This window comes from Ruditapes philippinarum, unplaced genomic scaffold (assembly GCF_026571515.1).
Source record: "Ruditapes philippinarum isolate M1 unplaced genomic scaffold, ASM2657151v2 ctg1873_1_1_1_1, whole genome shotgun sequence".
In the NCBI taxonomy this organism is placed as follows: domain Eukaryota; kingdom Metazoa; phylum Mollusca; class Bivalvia; order Venerida; family Veneridae; genus Ruditapes; species Ruditapes philippinarum.
In genome coordinates this window covers 1458-22109 of record NW_026862884.1, presented here as the reverse complement: position 1 = coordinate 22109, position 20652 = coordinate 1458, and the positions used below count along the sequence as shown (strand labels likewise).

The following is a 20652-nucleotide window of genomic DNA, read 5'->3' as shown; positions in this document are numbered from 1 at the left end:
CAATCTCGAATGAGTTATGCCTCTTTAGAAGCAGTTCTAGCGTTTTTTAGTAACTATTAGGGAATAATTCATACCTTAATGAAAGATTGTCATTATAATAATTACGATTGATTTACCTTCCAATATTGCTAGATTACTAAAAAAAAAACAAGACGCCACAAAGGTCATGTCACCTTTATTTATATACATTGAGCGGAAAGCTTGTGTTCTGTTAGAGAATGGTGTAACAGGAACCTCCTTCATTGATCGGTATATTTGTACACTGAGCTAGAAACACATTAAGTTTATTATACATCTCAAAATATCTTCAAAGACCTAATAATACGTTTTGATCGTGAGACACATAACTCCTACATAACTCCGTATTCAGTATCGCAAGAGTTAACTCCCCTCAACTGACTATTTCATTTCTACGAAAAGACAGTCACAAAAATGTTTCTTGCAAGTAATTCGTTTTACTGTACATAAAAATTAATTTTATTATGTATTCACTGATGAAGCCATCTAGCCACAATAAACAAAAACTGAATGTTTGTGTGGCTTGTATGTTTATTTTGACGGTATAAATATATTATAGCTATAAGATAAGATAAGATAAGAAATTGGTTTATTATAGTCACATTGTACATTTACAAGTTATTTTCAACAATTTATACATACAATTTATAGGTACCCGGCCCAGTGGGCCTATAAGTGACTTTAACATTAATTCAAAATATATAAGACATATTGGTTAATTGATACATATATATAACGAGAAAGAAAAGTGGAATAATGTACACTACTTTTTGCAACAACAAATTAGGGGATTAATGTATACAGTTCAATCAGTAAGTTATGAGTGGCAGCTGGCAACATGATAATGATTTACCAATACATTTAAAAATGTCTCAAGAATAAAGAATACCTCTTCTGCGGAGGTATGCTTGTAGAATAAATTTTGAACATTTTCTAGCGTGGTCATTAATAATGACGTTAAGTTTTTGCTCATCAGATAGTACGTTATAGGCATCAGGTGTGATTATGTCAGTTAAAAGAGTTTTAGCTATAAGTTTTCGATAAAATAAGATAAATTATACATGACTGTGGGGGTGATAATAGATATTGTCAACCCTTTGATGCAGCATACCTCCAGATTCATGCTTATTTTCATGAAAATTTTGAAAATGAATTTAAAGTAAAATATTGTGAAGTGAACAAAGAAAGTAATTTAAACATTGCAAACGGCACTTACAATCCACGTAAAGTACCAAAATGTGATCAAAATATACATAAATACATCTTACTGCATTAGTAACACAGTAGAATTATAGTGATTGATACTGTTAAATCAGTCATTAATCGCACTAGAACATGTAAATAGTATATTAAATATTGAATCTTTTAATTTTCTTAATACATTTTCTTGATACATTTTTTCTAAAGAATGATTTTTAAAAAAATATTTTGCTCATCTGGAGGCTTACATATTATCACAATGAACAAGGATTGACAATATGCACTTATCATCCAGAGAGCCACTTGCTATTTATATAATAGTAACATGAATAATCATCATTGCTCTTTGTTTATTTGTGTTTAGTTAAAAAACACACTAGGTTTAGTTGTTATATGATCAGTGTTTAATGAACTTGAATAATACATAATGTTAACAAATAACAGTTTATAAATCATGCCGATACATTTAACAGTTAATTATTGTATGTAATATATTATAACATAGACGTTTTCAAATCGTATATTTTTACCAAAGGACATACCTATTAATGTCCGTTTATTAGTCAAAGATTTTTTATGTGTCTGTGGGTTTTTTTCTTGCATGACACTGATTCAAAGTGAGAAAGAGACGTTACGCTTTTCTTTCAACCAAAGATATATTAAGTTTCCGTTCGTAATGCAAAATACACAAACACGCCATGCAAATATTTGCAATGTTAATATCATATTACTAAAGTGTTTATTCTATCTATAAAATAGTTTAATATTTTGAATATTAACTTTAATATAGGTCAAGAAAAAATCCCAACTGTGATATCATGTGAGTTTATAATAACCCGCGTATATTTTAGCAACGATGTAAATGAAAAGAAAGATATTTTTGAATACGTTTAAGATGTATTTTATTTATTAGCTAAATTTGATTAATATAAACCAAAAGTCTATTTAAGGTGATTCCCGGACAAGTGGATATTTTTTTGCAAAAGCAAAGAATGAAAATTTAAAATGGTGCACAAAATTCTCTTCATCTTTTAACGATTGAAGATAATTATAATTGAAACCAAAAATAATGAAAACCAAATAAGGGGTCAACATCCTACTCCCCTGAACGTGTTTTTAATTATTTTCGGTCACCAACCATAGCCGTAGCTTTAATGGATATTTTTATCCATCTATATACACATTTATTATATACCTATACATTTTCCCCCTAAAATACACGCAAATATTGAAGCGCAAATACGCTTCAACGGATAGAAATAACCGTATTATGTTAGTGACAAATACGGTACCATATATGGAAGTGCCAGACTATTTTTGACGTTGGTTCCGATCTTAGCTTTGTATAACGTTGCATTTTGAAACGGGAACCAAAATTATTAAAGGCGTGGCCGGTTTGCAAGAATTACGTATTCATCCGTCAGTCATGAATTTATTTCTTGACAACTGCATTTCATTTTCTGAATAAAACGAAAAGGTATATAATAAAAGGAAAATTATGTTAAAGTAGCTTTCTGAGACTGTGTATTTTTCTACTCGCAACGTTGGAAAATTGATATCTCGCTCGACCTTCGGTCTCGCGAGATATCAATTTTCCACCGCTGCTCGTAGAAAAATACAAAGCCTCAGAAAGCTACTGCAACATAATATTCCGTATATACATCTTATAATACTGATTTAATTTGTACAATGTTGAAAGATAGTGCGTTAATATGCAACCACACGAGTTTAAAGTTTTAATGAGTAAAGAATGTTTCAAGCACAGCCATGACTGGACTGTCAAATAACGACGATAGGCTTACGATATATATACTGTATACGAGTACCAGTGTATGTTAATGTTTGTTTTTCTGGGGTTTCAATCATACTGACAATATGAAATTCGTACGGCGAGTTTTTAGCTGACCTCAGGTGCCCCTTCCTGCACCATTTTAGCTGCAAATGGCACCAACCTTTCTTTACTTAGCTAGCTAAATATTCTTAGTGGTCTTTAGGTTTTATCAACGAAAGAAAAGAAACCAATGTCACTGACGGGATTCGAGCCTACACCAGTGAAAAAATATAACACGTGTCTCTGTGTGAATGTTAACATGTGTGTATGTGTTATTTTACGATTTATAAAGATTATATTTATTTTTAATACATATGCAGACATCTAAGACAGCAAGGAATTTGTTGTTTTGTTGGGTTTTTGTGTTGTTCTTCTTGTGTGTTTTGGGTGGTGGTGGTGGTGGTGGTGTTGTTTTTTTTTATATCTTATATGATATTCCTTAAACATTCAGCTATTATATTTTTCTGTCCTACTTATAATACGTCACACACGCCTAATTTATTTTTAAGGTCAATTTAAAAAAGTGTACGGTTAAGTTTTTCATATTCTGATATTTTACGCTACATGTACAGATTTGATAGAGTTAGCGTGTTACTGTCTGGTGTACTAAACAGAGCTTAAAGTAAAAAGGAGCTGGATTATTTAAAGATATTTTAAAAAAATGATTCCAGGATTTCGTCTTTTATTAATTACAGTCGTATTCATTTGTGCCATTATTCAAGGGGTCATAGGTCAACATTGTGGTTCAAAGAAAGAGGTGGAGTTTGCTAGAATACCGGAACTCAACACTCTGTTGTCTTTGGAAGAGTTCGACACCCATGTAAGTATTTTTGTTTATTTTAATTCCCTGTAAAAATATCTTTGCAAAATTGTTCATGTGCATTTTGCCATTTCTCGTTTTAATTATTATGATGATTTTTTTTTCATTGTTAAATGATCCATAAGCTAGCTGAACATCCTCAAATGAAATTATGCAAAGTTTTTGACGGGACTCGAACCCCACAACATTGAGGTGTTAACAAAAACATGTAAAGAGGGAAACAAACTTTAAAAACTTTTAAATTTTATGTTTGTTAAATTAAACTTAACATACAAAACTTGAATGTTTTAGAATTAATTGTCTGCTTAAGTGCTCTTCCATTTTAATGTGTGGTCATAATATAGACCAATGCCTTTTTAATTATTTCAACACCCATAATGCTTTTTATTTCTGTTTCTCAAAATATTGTTTATATATAGAGTCCTGATATAGTTTCCAAGAATTTAATAATTGGCCAATTGCCTTAACCACCTTTTGCTTCTGTTACTTTTAAACAATCAGTAGTAAAGGAATTTTGTATAGAAAGTCAAAATACCACTTTGTTTACATTTCATTTACTTTTATCAAAAATTCATATTAAACTTCCACTGTTAAAAAATATTTAAATGTAAATTTTATGATAATTATGCACTGGGACAATTTGTAATAAAATGTTGATGTTTCTTTTTTATTATCATTTATATACAGAAAAATACAAAACATTTCAATTCTGCCACATCTTCCTTGTGCTTTAATGCTATTGTCCTTATAAAATCATTTCTTAATCATGTTGATATATTTTCATTGTTTCTGGATTTTATGTCATTTTTGACTTCATAAATACATCCCATGCTAAATAAATGTAAATCTAAATCTGGGCAGCACCATTTATCATTTTTAGCACATTTTGTTCAAAATATTCACTGACCGAATAACGATCAGTGCAGACCAAGAACTTCAGGGCTTTTTTCCTTCTATAGCAGGGGCAGTTATAGGGCTGCTTCCCCAAAGAAAAAAAATCTTTAAAATCAAATTTACATCAAGTTTTTTCTCCCCCTTAATTTTCCCAAAAATTAATGGCAGGGCTGCTTCCCCAACCTGTAAAAAAAGCCCTGAACTTGGACTGCTCTACAATGTGCATGTATTTCAAATAATGATAAAAACATTTGAATTTGCTAATGTTAAATTCGATGTATTTATATTTAGGTCGTAGGTCGGGAGATGAGTGAGGTGTATTATGCACTGCCAAGACCTGCACCGTATATTCCGGATATTAATTACAAAACAACTATAACTAAAGACCCGGGCAGTTCACAATATACACTGGCGTCAAAAGGAGAGTAAGTTATCTCTTTATTTATTTATTTATTTATTTATTTATTTATTTATTTATTTATTTATTTATTTATCAATCAATTTATTTACCTACCGACCTACCGACCAACCTACCGACCTACCTACCTATACCTATCTATTGAATTTACTATCAAATCTTAAATTTAGGTCCTCTTAAATTTCTAGCATCGACCGTTGTGACGGGGCTGAGAAACTTTACAATGTCAGCAGAAAATGCCTGGACAAAATCGTATCTATACTTATACAATATACATGTAATTTAATCAACAACATTTTTATTTTGAAGCAATTAGGAGTTCCAAATTAAACTTTCCAGTACAAAGAAAAAGTAATGCATTACTAAAATACATGTACATGAAATTAAGCAATGTAAGATTTTAATAACCACACAATTAAATATTGATTTACAAAACGTGCAAAGTCGTTTCATTTATTTAGTAAGGTATAAACTTATTTGCCTAGTTTCAATAACATAAACTTCCTTTAAAATTTAAATAAAAGATATTTGTGTTGTGTCACGTGTCTATTTAGTATATCTATCTGTAATCGACACATACAATAGCACAAGGCTTTAGTTTAAAGCAAGATATAAGTTATATAATACCCAAGGCTTTTTGTGTGAAAAATCGGGTATAAGTCGTCAAAGAAAGGATCGTATTTCACTCTGCACAATAAATATTTTACCACTTACTAGTATACTTGTTTTGGACTTGCTGTACTGTCGTCAGAATGTCTGACCCGTATTGAAATCATGTCGTTTTCTATGTTATTTCAGCCAAAAACATAACATTATCCGACTTGGTATACACTTTTGCAAATAGTTCCATTAGGCTCTACTTTTATATAATTACTTATCATATATGTTGCCCTGTTCATACATGTATGTATCCATCACCATGTGTTTAGAGCCAAGCAGAAAAGCGTTATGTACATTTGATAAACATACTTCCGCATCGCTCAAACAATCGAGTGTCATTATTTGTACTGTCCCCAGTCAAATCCTTTGTTTTTGACATATTTTTTTATTTGACTTAATTGGTAATGTGTGGTCATAATATGTACCAATGCCTTCTTACTTATTTAAAGGTTTATAATGCATCAGAAATGCGTTTATATATAATAATTGGCCAATTACCTAAACCATCTTTTGCTTCTGTTACATTTAAAGGGATACTCAGACAAATTAGTAACAAAAATATGAAAATGATTTAATGTACTCAAATCACGCTATTTAAGAAATAACATCGGCCTGAGAGGTGTATATCGGCTATTTAACACCGGTTTGGAGTTTTGATGCGTAGGAATTTACCACGAAGGCCGTAGGCCTGAGTGGTTAATTTTGTCGCATCAAAACGACAAAACCGGTGTTAAATAGCCGATATACACCTCTCAGGCCGATGTTATTTCGATTCTAACATGATAAAATAAGGAAAATCACTAATGTTATTTTTCAAGCGGAAATAACTTCCGGTGCAGATTTTTGTATATAACGCTGTTCGATTCTCGCACCCTACTGTTGCGATGATGTAGAAATTATCAAACAAAAGAAATAATAAGAAAAATACGTTATTTTATCAAGTTTTCAACAATAAAAACTTACGTCTTATTGTTTTTACATCAGTGCCCCATTTATCATTCTTGTACGTATGAAATAACGTCAGCTTGTTTATGATTGAGTTGTTTACTTAGGATGACGTCATTACGCTACTTACGGATTGGCGCCGTTTTGTCAAAATATTTATTAACTAATATGGATCTAATATGTGGCGTTAGTGTACGTGAGATATTATTTCGGTATTGCATGAAAAGAAAACATTATACGAACTGAAAATATAAATAAAAATGCTTTTTATTGTTGCTTTAAAATGCTTTGTAAACAATACAATCGAGGGTGAAAACATAACAGCGCATATACAAGTAGTCCCTAGCCGGTGTTTATTGGCAGTTTAACACCAGTTTTTTTCCTTCTTTGTCTATATTGACAAAATCACGTGAGTGTTAGAATTAAAAATAACATTATTTGAAAGTCCCAGCATGAATATATGTCTGCATTCTTTATAGTTTGGTTTTAAAGCGTCTTTATATGTTGAACGTAATCTAGATGCCGACAGAATCACAGAGTAGTTTAAAAACAAAGCCTGAATGTTACAATTACAGACATTGTGGATACTGTATGATTGAAACAAGTCTAAGCCATCCATTTGAAATGTTCTTTAACGTTTCCAGAGTTCACTGTGACAAATATTGTGAAATCTTAACGCTCTAACCTGACCCACGTGGGTCAAGTTTGGAAACCACCACTTTATTCTTTATAAGGAGAAAAGTTTCATTCCGGTGCCTGTCTAGTGTATTTATTTTGAGGACATTTAGAGAATAATGTATGAAAAATTCAGAACTAAGAAATGAACAGTTTGCCTAAAGTAATTTTGAATCTGTTTTTGAAGTCAAAATATTGCTTGGTTTACATTTTTGTTACTTTTATCTTAAATTCATATGTTGAGGGAATTGTAAGAGATTGGTGGAAGACACGTTAATGTTTTATTTATTTATTATAGTACGCCAATCAGACTGCATTGTCTATCTTTTCGTATTGGAGAGACAGACTTCAGTACTTTAATTATGACTTTAAAGATTACATTGTAAATTAAACTCATGAATGCTTTCAAAGTCTTTTAGCTGCATTGATAAAGATTTTGCAAACAAAAGTATCTTCATAAGTTCGTAATTACCAAATTAATGTATGACCTTACTTTTACAATTCTATTAAAGCTGTCGTAATGGTTATTTAATATAATTATTCTCGTTTCTCTAGTATCTAGTTAAGTATTTGACCCCCCCCCCCCCCCCAACACCACCACCACCCCCTCACCAGGTTCAAACTGTAACGGTATATTTTTGTATGATCATTTTTGACATTTTTTCAAATTTGTAAGATTTGTTGAGGTCGAAACATCGGTTTTTACCGTATACTTCCGTATACTTCAGATCAGAGGCTTTGAACATAGAACACGAATACACCAAGGCACAATTGCCCGGGTTTTAAGGCTGTGTTCTTAATACTGTGTATATGGCAACAGTTTAAAATCAATTTAGAATTAATTGCCCATAATTAGTTTTGATCAAATATGTTCTTAACTTGAAGTATTTATGTAACCGCTTAACTTTCTCAGCTTGCTGAAGACGTTCTCATCGATGGATATAACGTTAGGATTTAACGCTATCATAACAACGTAATGTTTTTGTTGATCATGTAAAATAATTAATTATTGTTCTTTATTTCATGCTTTCCAGTGTTTTATTACAATATATCAGATGATTATATTCTGATAAACCACTAGTGAAATTTATAAAATATAATTTTCACTGTAGCCGGACTATATCTGAATGCGGATGAAAAGAAAATCATAACCAAATGGAATAACAAGCAGAAATAAATGCCGTCATACGTAAATTTGATTATTTAGGAAAAGAAAGTCAATGTCATCATACATCATGTTAAAAATTTAACAAAATTAGAGAAATTTAACAGAACTATATTTCAAAACTTATGATGTGACGTCATGATATAATGACGTCACAAAGGAAAATGCGCGACGTTACGCGGCAAAATCAGTAAACAAATACTTAAAATCACTTAAAAAGCATAAAATAAAAAGAAAATTTATTTGTTTTACATATAAGATTGAAATATATTTCATTCGTGAACACCAGCTATTATATTTTCACTCGTGGCTACGCCACTCGTGAAAATATTGCATCTGGTGTTCACTCAGTGAAATTATATTTCAATCTTACATGTAAAACAAACAAATATTCTCTATTTATTTTATATTGCAGGACACCGACAGCAAATCCAACATGTGCATCTGGAAGTGTTTCTTTAACTCCTGTATACAGTATAAACAGGGCGTTGTTCTTTCTGACAAATAGTAAGGTTTTTCTCAATAATGATTATTTTATTTAATCTTGTTTAACTAAATGAACCAAGCAAAAGTTATCGACGTCAAAGCAAAGTCCGATAATAGGGATTTCCGACGTCAAAAAAGGTGTTTTATCACACACCCGTGCCGATTTTGCGACTCCGTAAATATAGTATTGCACGGCCGTGCATATATTTTGACGTGACGTCATTAGCGTTATGCAAACATAGTGTAAAGACGCGCTAAATGTTAGAGTTCTACTTTAGGCGCGTCAACGGAAAATGACTCTTATTTCACTTTAAACGGCCTTTATTTTGGGTATGTGATGAATAGAATATTAAATTCGTGTTAGTTCATTACTGAATTTATTGCACTCGTTGAATGAAATAATATTATGCTCGCCAGAGGCTCGCATAATATAATTTTACTCAACTCGTGCAATAAATTCAGTATTGAACTAACACTCATTCAATATCCTCTATTTATCAATACTCTAAATGACGTCAATTAGATAACGTCATGGACACTGTAAAATCAATACACCAAATGACGTCAATATCAATACATGAATACTTATGAATGTACACGAATATAACATTTTATTTCATGCTTTCAAGTGTTTTATTTTAATATAATTATCAGATGATTATATTCTGATAAACCACTAGTGAAATTTATCAAATATTATTTTCACTGTAGCCGGACTATATCTGAATGCGGATGAAAAGAAAATCATAACTTAATGGAATAACAGGCAGAAATAAATGCCGTCATACGTAAATTTTGCCTCTTTAGGAAAAGAAAGTCGATGTCCCCATACATCATGTTAAAATGTAACAAAATTAGAGAAATTTAACAGAACTATATTTCAAAATTGATGATGTGACGTCATGATGTGATGACGTCACAAAAGAGAATGCGCGGCGTTACGCGGCAAAATCAGTAATCACTTAAAAAGCATGAAATAAAAAGAAAATTTATTTGTTTTACATATAAGATTAAATTTATTTCATTCGTGAACACCAGCTATTATATTTTCACTCGTGGCTACGACACTCGTGAAAATATTGCATCTGGTGTTCACTCAGTGAAATTATATTTCAATCTTACATGCAAAACAAACAAATATCCTCTATTTATTTATCACATACCCAAAATAAAGATGCGTTTATAGTGCAAAAGAAAATTTCATTGACGCGCATATAATGTAACGCTTACATTTAGCGCGTCTTTGAACGCAAATGAGATTACTTAAAAAAATATGCACATCCGTGCAAAATCATATGTACGGAATTGTAAAAGCGGCACGAATATGTGATAAATAGAGGATATGTGTTTGTTTTGCATGTAAGATTGAAATATAATTTCACTGAGTGAACACCAGATGCAATATTTTCACTCGTGGCTACGCCACTCGTGAAAATATAATAGCTGGTGTTCACGAATGAAATATATATCAATCTTAAACAAATAAATTTTCTTTTTATTTCATGCTTTTTAAGTAATTTTAAATATTTTTTACTGATTTTGCCGCGTAACGTCGAGCATTCTTCTTTGTGATTTCATCACATCATGACGTCACATCATCAATTTCGAAATATAGTTCTGTTAAATTTCTCTAATTTTGTAACATTTTTTACATGAATGGTGACATTGACATTCTTTTTCTATAGAAACAAAATTTACGTATGACAGCATTTATTTCTGCCTGTTATTTCATTTAGTTTAATTTTCTTTTCATCCGCATTCAGATATAGTCCGGCTACAGTGAAAATTATATTTATTTTATAATTTTACTAGTTGTTTATCACAATTTATTTTATGCTTTTCAGTGGATTACTGATTTATCCGTGAAAATTATATTTGGTAATTTCACAGTGAAAATTATCAAAATATAATTTCACTCTTTTCAATGACGAAACTACTTTTTTAAGATTTTCCCCATGTGGTACCTCAATTTTATTTTTGCTGACAATTCTGACAATGTCAGGCTGTTTAAAGAAAAAGCAAAACTGAAATTGATAAATAACTTAAATGTCAAAAGTAATAAAAAGAAGAAAACTTACTTCTATTCATTCAAATTCATGAAATTCCAATCACCAAATTTCGTTTTTTTGTTTCATTTTGACAGTCTCAAAAATACATTCCTTCCCCATGCAAAACTGCTCTTGATGACATTTGGGCATATTAAAGTATCCTACGAGCAATAACTGCCGTATGCTTTATGAAAAATTGAAAGCATTGACAGCCATAACTTGAAGAATAAGTTAAATCAACCCAGCGTTCTTGAGCAGGTTTCCAATTTTTCCATTTTCCTAGGTTCTTTTCTGAATGTTTTCACATCTGTCAACACTTATTTTTTGTCTGTTACAATCCTCAAATAAGTTTTCTTTCTTTTAAAAATGTGTATGACTAACAAATCCAAATTATATCCCTCTGAATCTTACACAATTATTTTCCTCCCATGAAATACACAACTTTAAAAAATGGCTGCCGCTTACAATTTACAAAGCCAGGTCTAATATAAATTCGCACTAAGTAACAGAAATATGGATGGATGGTTGGACTTTTTCTCCTACAAGAATTGTTTGTTTTTATTATCAAAACAAGCGATCATTCATATTTTTTTAATAAAATTAATAAATATCACCGTCATTTAATGTTGATTGGCGGACTTATTTTTCAGCTCAAGACTTCTTTTTTTAATGAGAAATTCCGAATAAATGGGGCTCTCAATGGGGGAAACAGTTTTAATATTAACGTTAAAATTATGGAAATTTCGTTTTAACTTGTTTTTAAGCATAAAATAAAAAGAAAATTTGTCTGTTTGTTGTGTAAGATGTAATTTTATTTCATCTCGTGAACTTTAAAAACAGTATTCTCACTCGTGGCTTCGCCACTCGTGAGAATACTGTTTTTAAAGCCCACTCGATGAAATAAAATTTCATCTTACACACAAACAAACAAATATCCTCTATATAATAATCTGATATTTTACAATAAAACACTGGATAGAGAATAATGAATGAGTGTGAGATCAATACTGCATTTAAATTTTATTGAACGAGTTGAATGAAATTATATTATGCGCTCGTGAGAAATATATATATAGTGGATAACATCATCCCATTAATTTTCAGCCGCGATACAAGTCACGTGGTCAAGTTGTCCTACAAAGTACATACTGTACATGCGATGTGCGAACTATAAGTTTGGTCAGAAGAAATGTTTGATTAAAGACACAGTTTTCAGTAATATATTTTTATACTATCATATCCACATCTTATTATTATTAAATAATAAATTAATAATGTAAAATCCCGCATCAATTAGTTCGGACTCATGGCCGCCGACTTACAACCAAAATGGACTCAGTCTTATTTGGTAGCCCAACCAATTTGCTTATGTTGTATAGTTTGTAAGAACATGTATTTCATGCAATTGTAACCAAAACATTTACTAGCTCTAATTTTTAACCTCTGAAACAATCAATCAAAAGAACAAAATCACTGGAGTTTTGTCAGGGGTCCTATTTAAAGTTATGGACGGTAATGTACACTGTAATATATCAACTTTTTAATATGTGAAATAAAGGATACTTTACCAGCAATGGTCTAGTAATATATATAGAGGATATTTAAGTTTGTTCTATAAATAAAAAAATTCTTTGCGTGGTATGCAACATGAATTAATATACATTTCTATCCCGTTTAATGCCATTTATTTCACGTTAAATTGTTCAGATTTTACCATTTTTTAAACAGCACAATAATTTCAGGTGTTTATATACATGGTAATATGAATGATGCACCAATCACTGAAATTATAGAAGATCTGTGCCGAGCTACGGGAGTAAAGTTTGGTTCCCCTAGCTTAGAATGGTACTTTTCATTCGGAGAAAATAGTAAGATTTTTAACGTCTTTTGGTTTTTAGGACCCGTTATAAACTTCACATTTGAGAAAAGGTATTGAAGGAATGTTGTGTGAACTAAATAATAATTTTTTATTGATTTTTGTGTATTAAATGACACTATATGTCAGGTTTTATTATCACGTGACTTGATAAATAATGTTATTAGGGCTTTAAGTTATTTTCAACATTTTACGTTCTTTAACATCCCGGGGCAATATTAGTTTAAATAAATTGTATATTTTTGTTGAAAAGGGAGACGACTCTTGGATAACAGCCCATGATATTGTTCATGAGTTATCTGCACTTTAAGCTACATGCCTAATATTATACTGTCCTGTTCTTTGCTTTTTCAGCTCTGTGTTGACACGTGAAAGACTTAACATTTCTACAATCTCCTATGACTACCGGAGGAAAATTGATTATCAATGAAATTACTTTATTTTCGCTCAATAAGATTTTCAAACCTTTATTCTCTTATCATTTTCATCTTTGATATTTAGTTGGTTTTTTTAAGAAGATAATTAATTGCATATTCATTGTTGTTTCTAAAGAAGATGAAGTTTAAAATTGATCATTATCGTAGAAAATAATATCTGTACTTATATTTAAGTTTTATTGATAAATAATATTATGATCAGTATATGTGCTGGGATTGACAAATATACCATTTATTTGGTTTAAGTGGATTCAGGCGTGTGGGGATCTACAACCCCAGTGTCTGTGAAGGTTGTTATAACTTGTAACCTGGCCAATTATTTAAAAATACAAAAAAAAAAACATTCTGTTTTTCAAAATCGTTTGATATCTTTGGAAATTGTCGCCAATTATCGTCAATTTTCATGAGTTTTTCTTTGTAGTTAGTTTTATCATATGTGAACATATTTTATAAGATATAAACATGTTTACAGTTCATTCGAGTTAAATATGTCAAACAACAGTTTATACATGGCAATGTTATCTATCAAGTGTTGGAATCAATCAGTAATTTCCCTTTTTTTTTGTCATCATTGTTAAAATTTAAAATAAATCACAAATTTGCTTTAGCAAAGTCTATTGGTGATAGTTGTCCAATGAAAAATTGCAGCATTACTTATCAGTAACCAGTATATCTACATCTAACAACATGTAAATATTACTCATTAACGCATTATAAATCTAGTATTAAATTTTACTGTTTCAAACTGACCCCTTAAATGTATTTTGCTCTTAATCTTTAAACATTTAGTAAATACCATCACATTATTCTGCTGACTCAGCCATTTCTGAAAGTCATATACATGTAGTTTTTGTTAATCATCGTGACGTCATTTATCCACATTGATATACAACTAAGCTTTATTTAATGCCAAAAATTATTTACATGTTCCAGAATGCCGTAAGTATTTTTAAAAATCTTCGAAAATATGTTAGAAAAGAAAAATGATTATTTTATCATCTACTGTTGTATATAACATTTTATTATATAATAATATATAATTATGTCTAACATATTAATTTAATAAACTTTTAAATGAACTCTCGTTTGTGTTTACCACTTTTCAAGTCATGTTTCTGTGATATTCCTTTACTGGAAGTCCCGATTTCTATGTATTTATATTAGTTTTAAAGAATTATTTAAAATTCCTGCAACGAATTTCTCACCTTTTCTTTCAGTTTTAGCCCACACCATGCTGATAAATATATTGGCTTTGGCCGCCTTTACTAGCAGACGACATGCACGTGCTCTCTGGCGCAATATTTCATCTTGATGAAAGAATCCCTCTATCTTAAATATACGAGACTTGTTCACTTTCTACTAGTATTTGTTTTCGAAATTGAATCAAAATGTATATATAAAGCTATTTATCTGCTGCAAAAAATTAATGTAATAAAAAGAAAAGAAAAATGAAACTGCAAAATACTGGTATGAAATAAATATGATGGTAAATTGCCTTATACGTGAATGACGCGTACAAGAAATCATTGCTAAACGGATGAACCCCTACTTAAAAGCAGAATATTTTGTTCCAGAACATTTAATTCTGTTTATGTACAATATTCATGTGTGTGTTAAATAACAAACACATTCAGAATCAACCATACGATTATAAAACCATAATTTTACTGTTCATAAATTTTATAAAAAAAGAAATATTTTTTAATATATAACTTTTTACTATTTGAAAAACAGGATATCGGCTCGTCACTGCAACCTCTATTGTACGCTGGCCCTTTAGTTCTATTTCAAAGAAAGAAAAATGTTACATGACGAGAAGAATTATGTTTGTTTAAATGTAATGAAAAAAACGTGTTTATACATTATAATAACATCAAAAGACTGGTTCAATCCAATATGTAAAATGTGAATACCGTTCGGAATATAGAGCTACGCAACAATATGAACGTCCCCATCTAGTAGTTGTACCACGTGATCAGAAACAGAAATTATGTAAAATGTACATTTTTAACATCCGAAGGAAAAAAAATCTGTTTCGATACAATTATGATTGTACATATGTCTGACGACCATTATTAATTTAAATAAACCCACTGATGTACAATAAACATTAGAAAGTGATTTTTGTTTATATATCTTTAAAGTATCAAGTACACTGTATTGTATGTATTGTATTAAGAGCTTTATTATGTGCCGTTTGTTATGTTTTAATAACATTTCTACAACTGTAAAATTTTAGGCCGCCATGCCACTGGGCCATTATGCTGTCAACTTCACAAATAATGATGAAATTAAAATAGTTTTGATGTGATTTTTTTGTTCTTATATATCTTTTGAAAGACAATATCATGTTCTTAAAATCTTTATTAAGAGTCGTTTTAATTACTTTGACAAACTAGTACAACATTAAATGTTTAGGTCGTCATACCGCTAGGCCATCAACCTAACGCCGCCCGTCTGCTGTACCATTAGGCCGCATACTTCACGATAGGCCGCTAGGTCGCCAACTTAATGCCGCTGGGCCACTGGGCGCCAAGTTCACGTCGCTAGGTCGATGGGCCGCTATGCCACCACCTTTATGCCGCTACGCCCTCAACTTCATATCGCTTGGCCGCCAACTTCACGTCGCTAGATCGCTGGACCTCTACGTCACCACCTTCATACCGCTACGCCACCACCTTCATGCCGCTGGGCCGCCAACTTCACGCCGCTGGGTCGCCAACTTCACGTCGCTAGTTCGCTGGGCCGCTACGTCACCACCTTCATGCCGCTACGCCACCAACTTCATGCCGCTGGGTCGCCAACTTCACGCCGCTGGGCCACTAGGCCGCTAAATTAATACATGTTTATAATTATCATATCGAGTTTATTTACATTAAAGAAAACGAACTGTTATAATCATGTTGTTTACATAAAAAAGATATTGCTTAAAGTTATATTAGAAAATTCTCATATTTTACAAATGTGCTTGAGTGAATAAAGATATCTATCAATCATTGCTGTCAAGTGATTTCTAATTCATTTGTAGCGAATGTTAGATGCAGTTTTGCATGATATAGTTTAATAGCTAATTTATGCCATGTCGTTCTTCCGCTCCGCGAGGTAACTTTGTCGTATTTTAGTGCCACTTTGTCCTATTTTAGTGCCACTTTGTCGTATTTTAGCTTTACGCAGATACGAATGTGGTATTCGAGTGTTGCGCGCGTTTATTAGACAGTACCGCAGTAATGTTTTGCCTATTCATACTGCATAACCTTTCGTTAAATATTTAAAATCTTCTATTATTTAGATATTTATCCAGATTAAAAAAGGTTCTATTCATCGTATTAAATTGAGCACGGAACAATAACTAGCAAAATATGTATCAAGGCATATTTACAAGGGTTTATAAATAAAATATAGAGAGCTTTCAATTATTTAATGCATAAAGAACCTTTAAGTTTGTTTCAAAGAAGAATATTTGCTCTTTTGTAATTAAAAGAACTCCCGTGCATTGCCATTTTTAAATTCAGTGGCACTGTTAATTTGATTTCTGTAGTGGACAACTGTCAAATTTAGCGGTAATTTTCCCTGACACTTACTTCAGTGGCAGGCCAGTTTCGAAGTACATCTACATCATTTTTTAGGAGGGGAAAGGGAGGGGAAAGGGGAAACGGACAAAAGACTTCCCGGACAAAAGCCTTACCGTCCAAAAAATGACAAAACGGACAAAAGCCCTCCTGTGAAAATGACGGAGTTCAGTCAAACTGACATAATGAAATTCGTATGGTCAGTTTTAAGCTAAATAGGTGGAGGAAGACCTCAGGTGCCATTTCAAGTTCAAGTCGCACCTAAGTAAAACCACCAAACTAAGCTTTCTCAGCAGATAGACACCAGAAGTCACTGGTGGGTTTCGAACCTTCGGTGGTGTGTAAATGTTGATTTACGATTTTTAAAGATTATACTTACTTTTAATACATCTGCAGACATCTAATAATGTGTATTCAACTTCTGTGAAATTGTTCGACAATATTGATCTTTCCGATTTTTATAATACGTAACAAACGCCTTAAGTATTTTTGCAAGATCAGATCAAGTAGAAAAAAAAGTGTACGGTTTTAAAATTTAACGGTTCACGGTTTTTATTTTCTAAAATTTCACGCTACATGTGCAGATTTGATAGAGTAAGCGTGTTACTGTCTGTTGAACTATAATCGAGATAGTGATATTAATTAAAGTACTAGACAGAGCATATAGTAAAAGGGAGCTGGATTACTTTAAAATATAAAAAAATGGTTTCAGGATTTCGTCATTTAATTAAAAGTGTATTAATTTGTGTCATTATTCAAGGGGTCATAGGTCAACAATGTGGTTCAAAGAAAGAGGTGGCGTATGCTAGAATACCGGAACTCAACACTCTGTTGTCTTTGGAAGAGTTCGACACCCATGTAAGTATTTTTTTTTACTTGATGTAAAAATAACACCACTTAGCCAAATATTCGAATGCATTTTGCCACTTCTAGTATTATTTTTTTAAAGTTTTTTTATCATTGTGAAATGTTCCGTAAACTAGCTCAATAACTTCCTCAAATGAAATAAGCCAAAGTCGTTGACGGGACTCGAACCCACAACGGTGAAGTGTATACATAAACATATAAACATGAAAAACCATTAAAAAAACTTGAAATGTCAATAACTTTCCTTTTCTTTATTTATTCTTGTATGTTTGTTATGTAAAACTTAACATATAAAATTTCAAGGTTTTAAAATGAACCGTCTGCATAAGTGTTCGGTACATACCACTTTTCCATTTACATTAAAGTTTTATGTGTGATAAAAAATATTTTAATGTAAGTTTTATGATAAAATTGTTTGATATGCACTTTGACAATTTGTTATAAAATGTTGAGGTTTTCTTTATTATTACCATCTATAAAGAATTAACAAATATGCAACACAAACACGAACATTTCGTAATTATTTATTTCAGACGTTTTGGCTAGATGTTTTCATCAGTGCAAAATATTTAATTTATTTTGTTATGAAAGAAAAAAATACATTTTTACATTTCAATTATGCCACATCCTCGTTGTGCATTGATAATTTCTTCGTTCATAAAGTTAACTATAGACTGTAGTGATGATATTTGTCATGAATATTACATCATTATTTTTATATTTAAAGTCGTTTAGTCTTAATTAAGACTTACCATGCGAAATAAATACATGTATATATAAATCTGGACAAAACTATTAACCCTTTTTAGCAACATTTTCAAAATATACACTGACCGAATAACAAACAGTGCAGACCATGAATTAGTCTGGAGTTCCTTCCCCTTTTACTCCGTAGTAAATGTAGGCTGGGAACCAGACTTACCATGATTTTGGTCTGCACCGGTCGCAACGGAAGCTCGGGGTAAATATCATATTTTAGAGTCTTTTCTGCCGACCTGGGTTGACGCCGACATCACGCGCTCTTAAACCCCTGTCAGTAAATATTGTCCGCTTCGTTGACACTTTAATTTAGGAATGATATCAAAATAAGACTGGTATGTATATATAAAAAAGTATGGAAGCTTATATGGGTCACAATAGTCGTGTGCTTATGTAACATGGCAACTATTGGCGACTTAAAACATGACTTTAAGTCTCTAATTAAAATTATGACAAATTTAACCTTTTGTAACATCATACAGTCACTAGTATCCGCTGAAATGGAAGGCTCGGAGAGCCATGTATGATACAGAAGACAAGTGAAAACTTAATGTAAATTATCAAATGCTTATAAAAGTGCAAAAGAATAACAATGATAATAATGAGAAAGGAAAAGGTATTATCATATAAATATGGAAGAAGAAAAACAAGCGAAGCTATTGTTATGACCATCTAGTGGGCGTTGGTCTTCTAGACTAATAACTTGCATGCTTAATTGTATTTATCATAATTTTTATATGTTATATTTTGCATATCTTTCTAAAAGTATCATAGCTGATCTATGTAAGAAGTTCAAATTTTGTGCATTTAGACTTTTGGACCTCAGTAGAGTTTTCTTAATACTGGTGGTATATATTCGTTCATTATCATAATGTGATTCTATACAAAACTTATTGAAAGTTAAAATAATCAAAAATTATGAAAGATTGCCTGTTTTATTATATTTTATTAATACCTACACAATTTTGGGGAGTATAACATATTTACAAATATCAGATCAAAGTTCTTCGGTTTTTATTCATATGATTCCAATAAGACCAAAACCACACGCGTACATTCAAATTTTTTATTATTCATTTTTTTTTTTTTGGTTTGATTCATGAATATTAATTCATGATCAGCCGGTCAGAAGGGCAAAAATTAATATAAAACGCATTTTTAAAGACAGAAATTGTAACTGTCCTACCTAAAGCCAAAAATCCATTATTTATTTAAGGGACTTCAAAATAAAACAAAAAAATCTAGACTATCAGAAAGCCCCCGATCTAGTGGCATCACCAAAATGTTCGAGATTAAATTTTAATGTTTTTACCCGACTTATTTAAAATTTAGATCGCAGGTCGAGAGAGGGGTAAGTTTTTTTTGCCCCCAAGCCCGCAGCTTTTGGGTCCCAGTTTATAAATTTAAACAAATCACTATAAAAGACCCGGGAAGTTCCCATAAACACAGGCAAAAAAAAGGGAGAGAAAATTTTACACTTTATTTTTTTATTTATTTATTTATTTATTTTTTTTTATTATTTTTTTTTATTTTTTTAAATTTATTTTTTTATTTATTTATTTTTTATTTTTTATTTATTCTTTTATTTTTTATTTTTTAATCCACTGTAAATTTTAAAATTTTAGTTTTTAAAAATTTTTTTACAAAAACCGTTGTGTAATTTTATGTTTTGCAGCCAGTTTTATTTAAGAAATTTAAGGTCGACTTTTGTCCCTTTACATGTGGTTTGGGTTTACAAATATTTTAATTTGTAGTAACTACAAAAAAAACAAAATAATGCTTTAAACAAAAATTAGCAATTTTTATTTAAAAAAATTGAAAAACCTTTTAAAAATTAATTTTGAATGCTATTAAGTTAAAAATTACCAAACATTTAACAAAAAAAACAAAAGGGACAAGTTTTAAAAATCATTTTCTTAAATTAAAATGTAGGTATTTTGTTTTACTATTACTTTGGCTTTAAAATACGGGTTTTTTTTTTTTG

At 31.0% G+C, this 20652-nt stretch overlaps 1 protein-coding gene across 1 annotated transcript; it reads left to right on the top strand.

Moving 5' to 3' along the window:
• Positions 1-3658: 3658 nt before the first annotated feature.
• On the top strand, positions 3659-17900 carry LOC132720499 (uncharacterized; the record flags this gene model as incomplete). The annotated part of the gene is made up of 6 exons (XM_060704651.1): positions 3659-3869; positions 5055-5188; positions 9042-9133; positions 12265-12375; positions 12903-13028; positions 17803-17900. Coding segments are annotated over exons 1-6 (720 nt in total), but the record flags the coding sequence as incomplete, so codon positions are not given.
• Positions 17901-20652: the final 2752 nt, after the last annotated feature.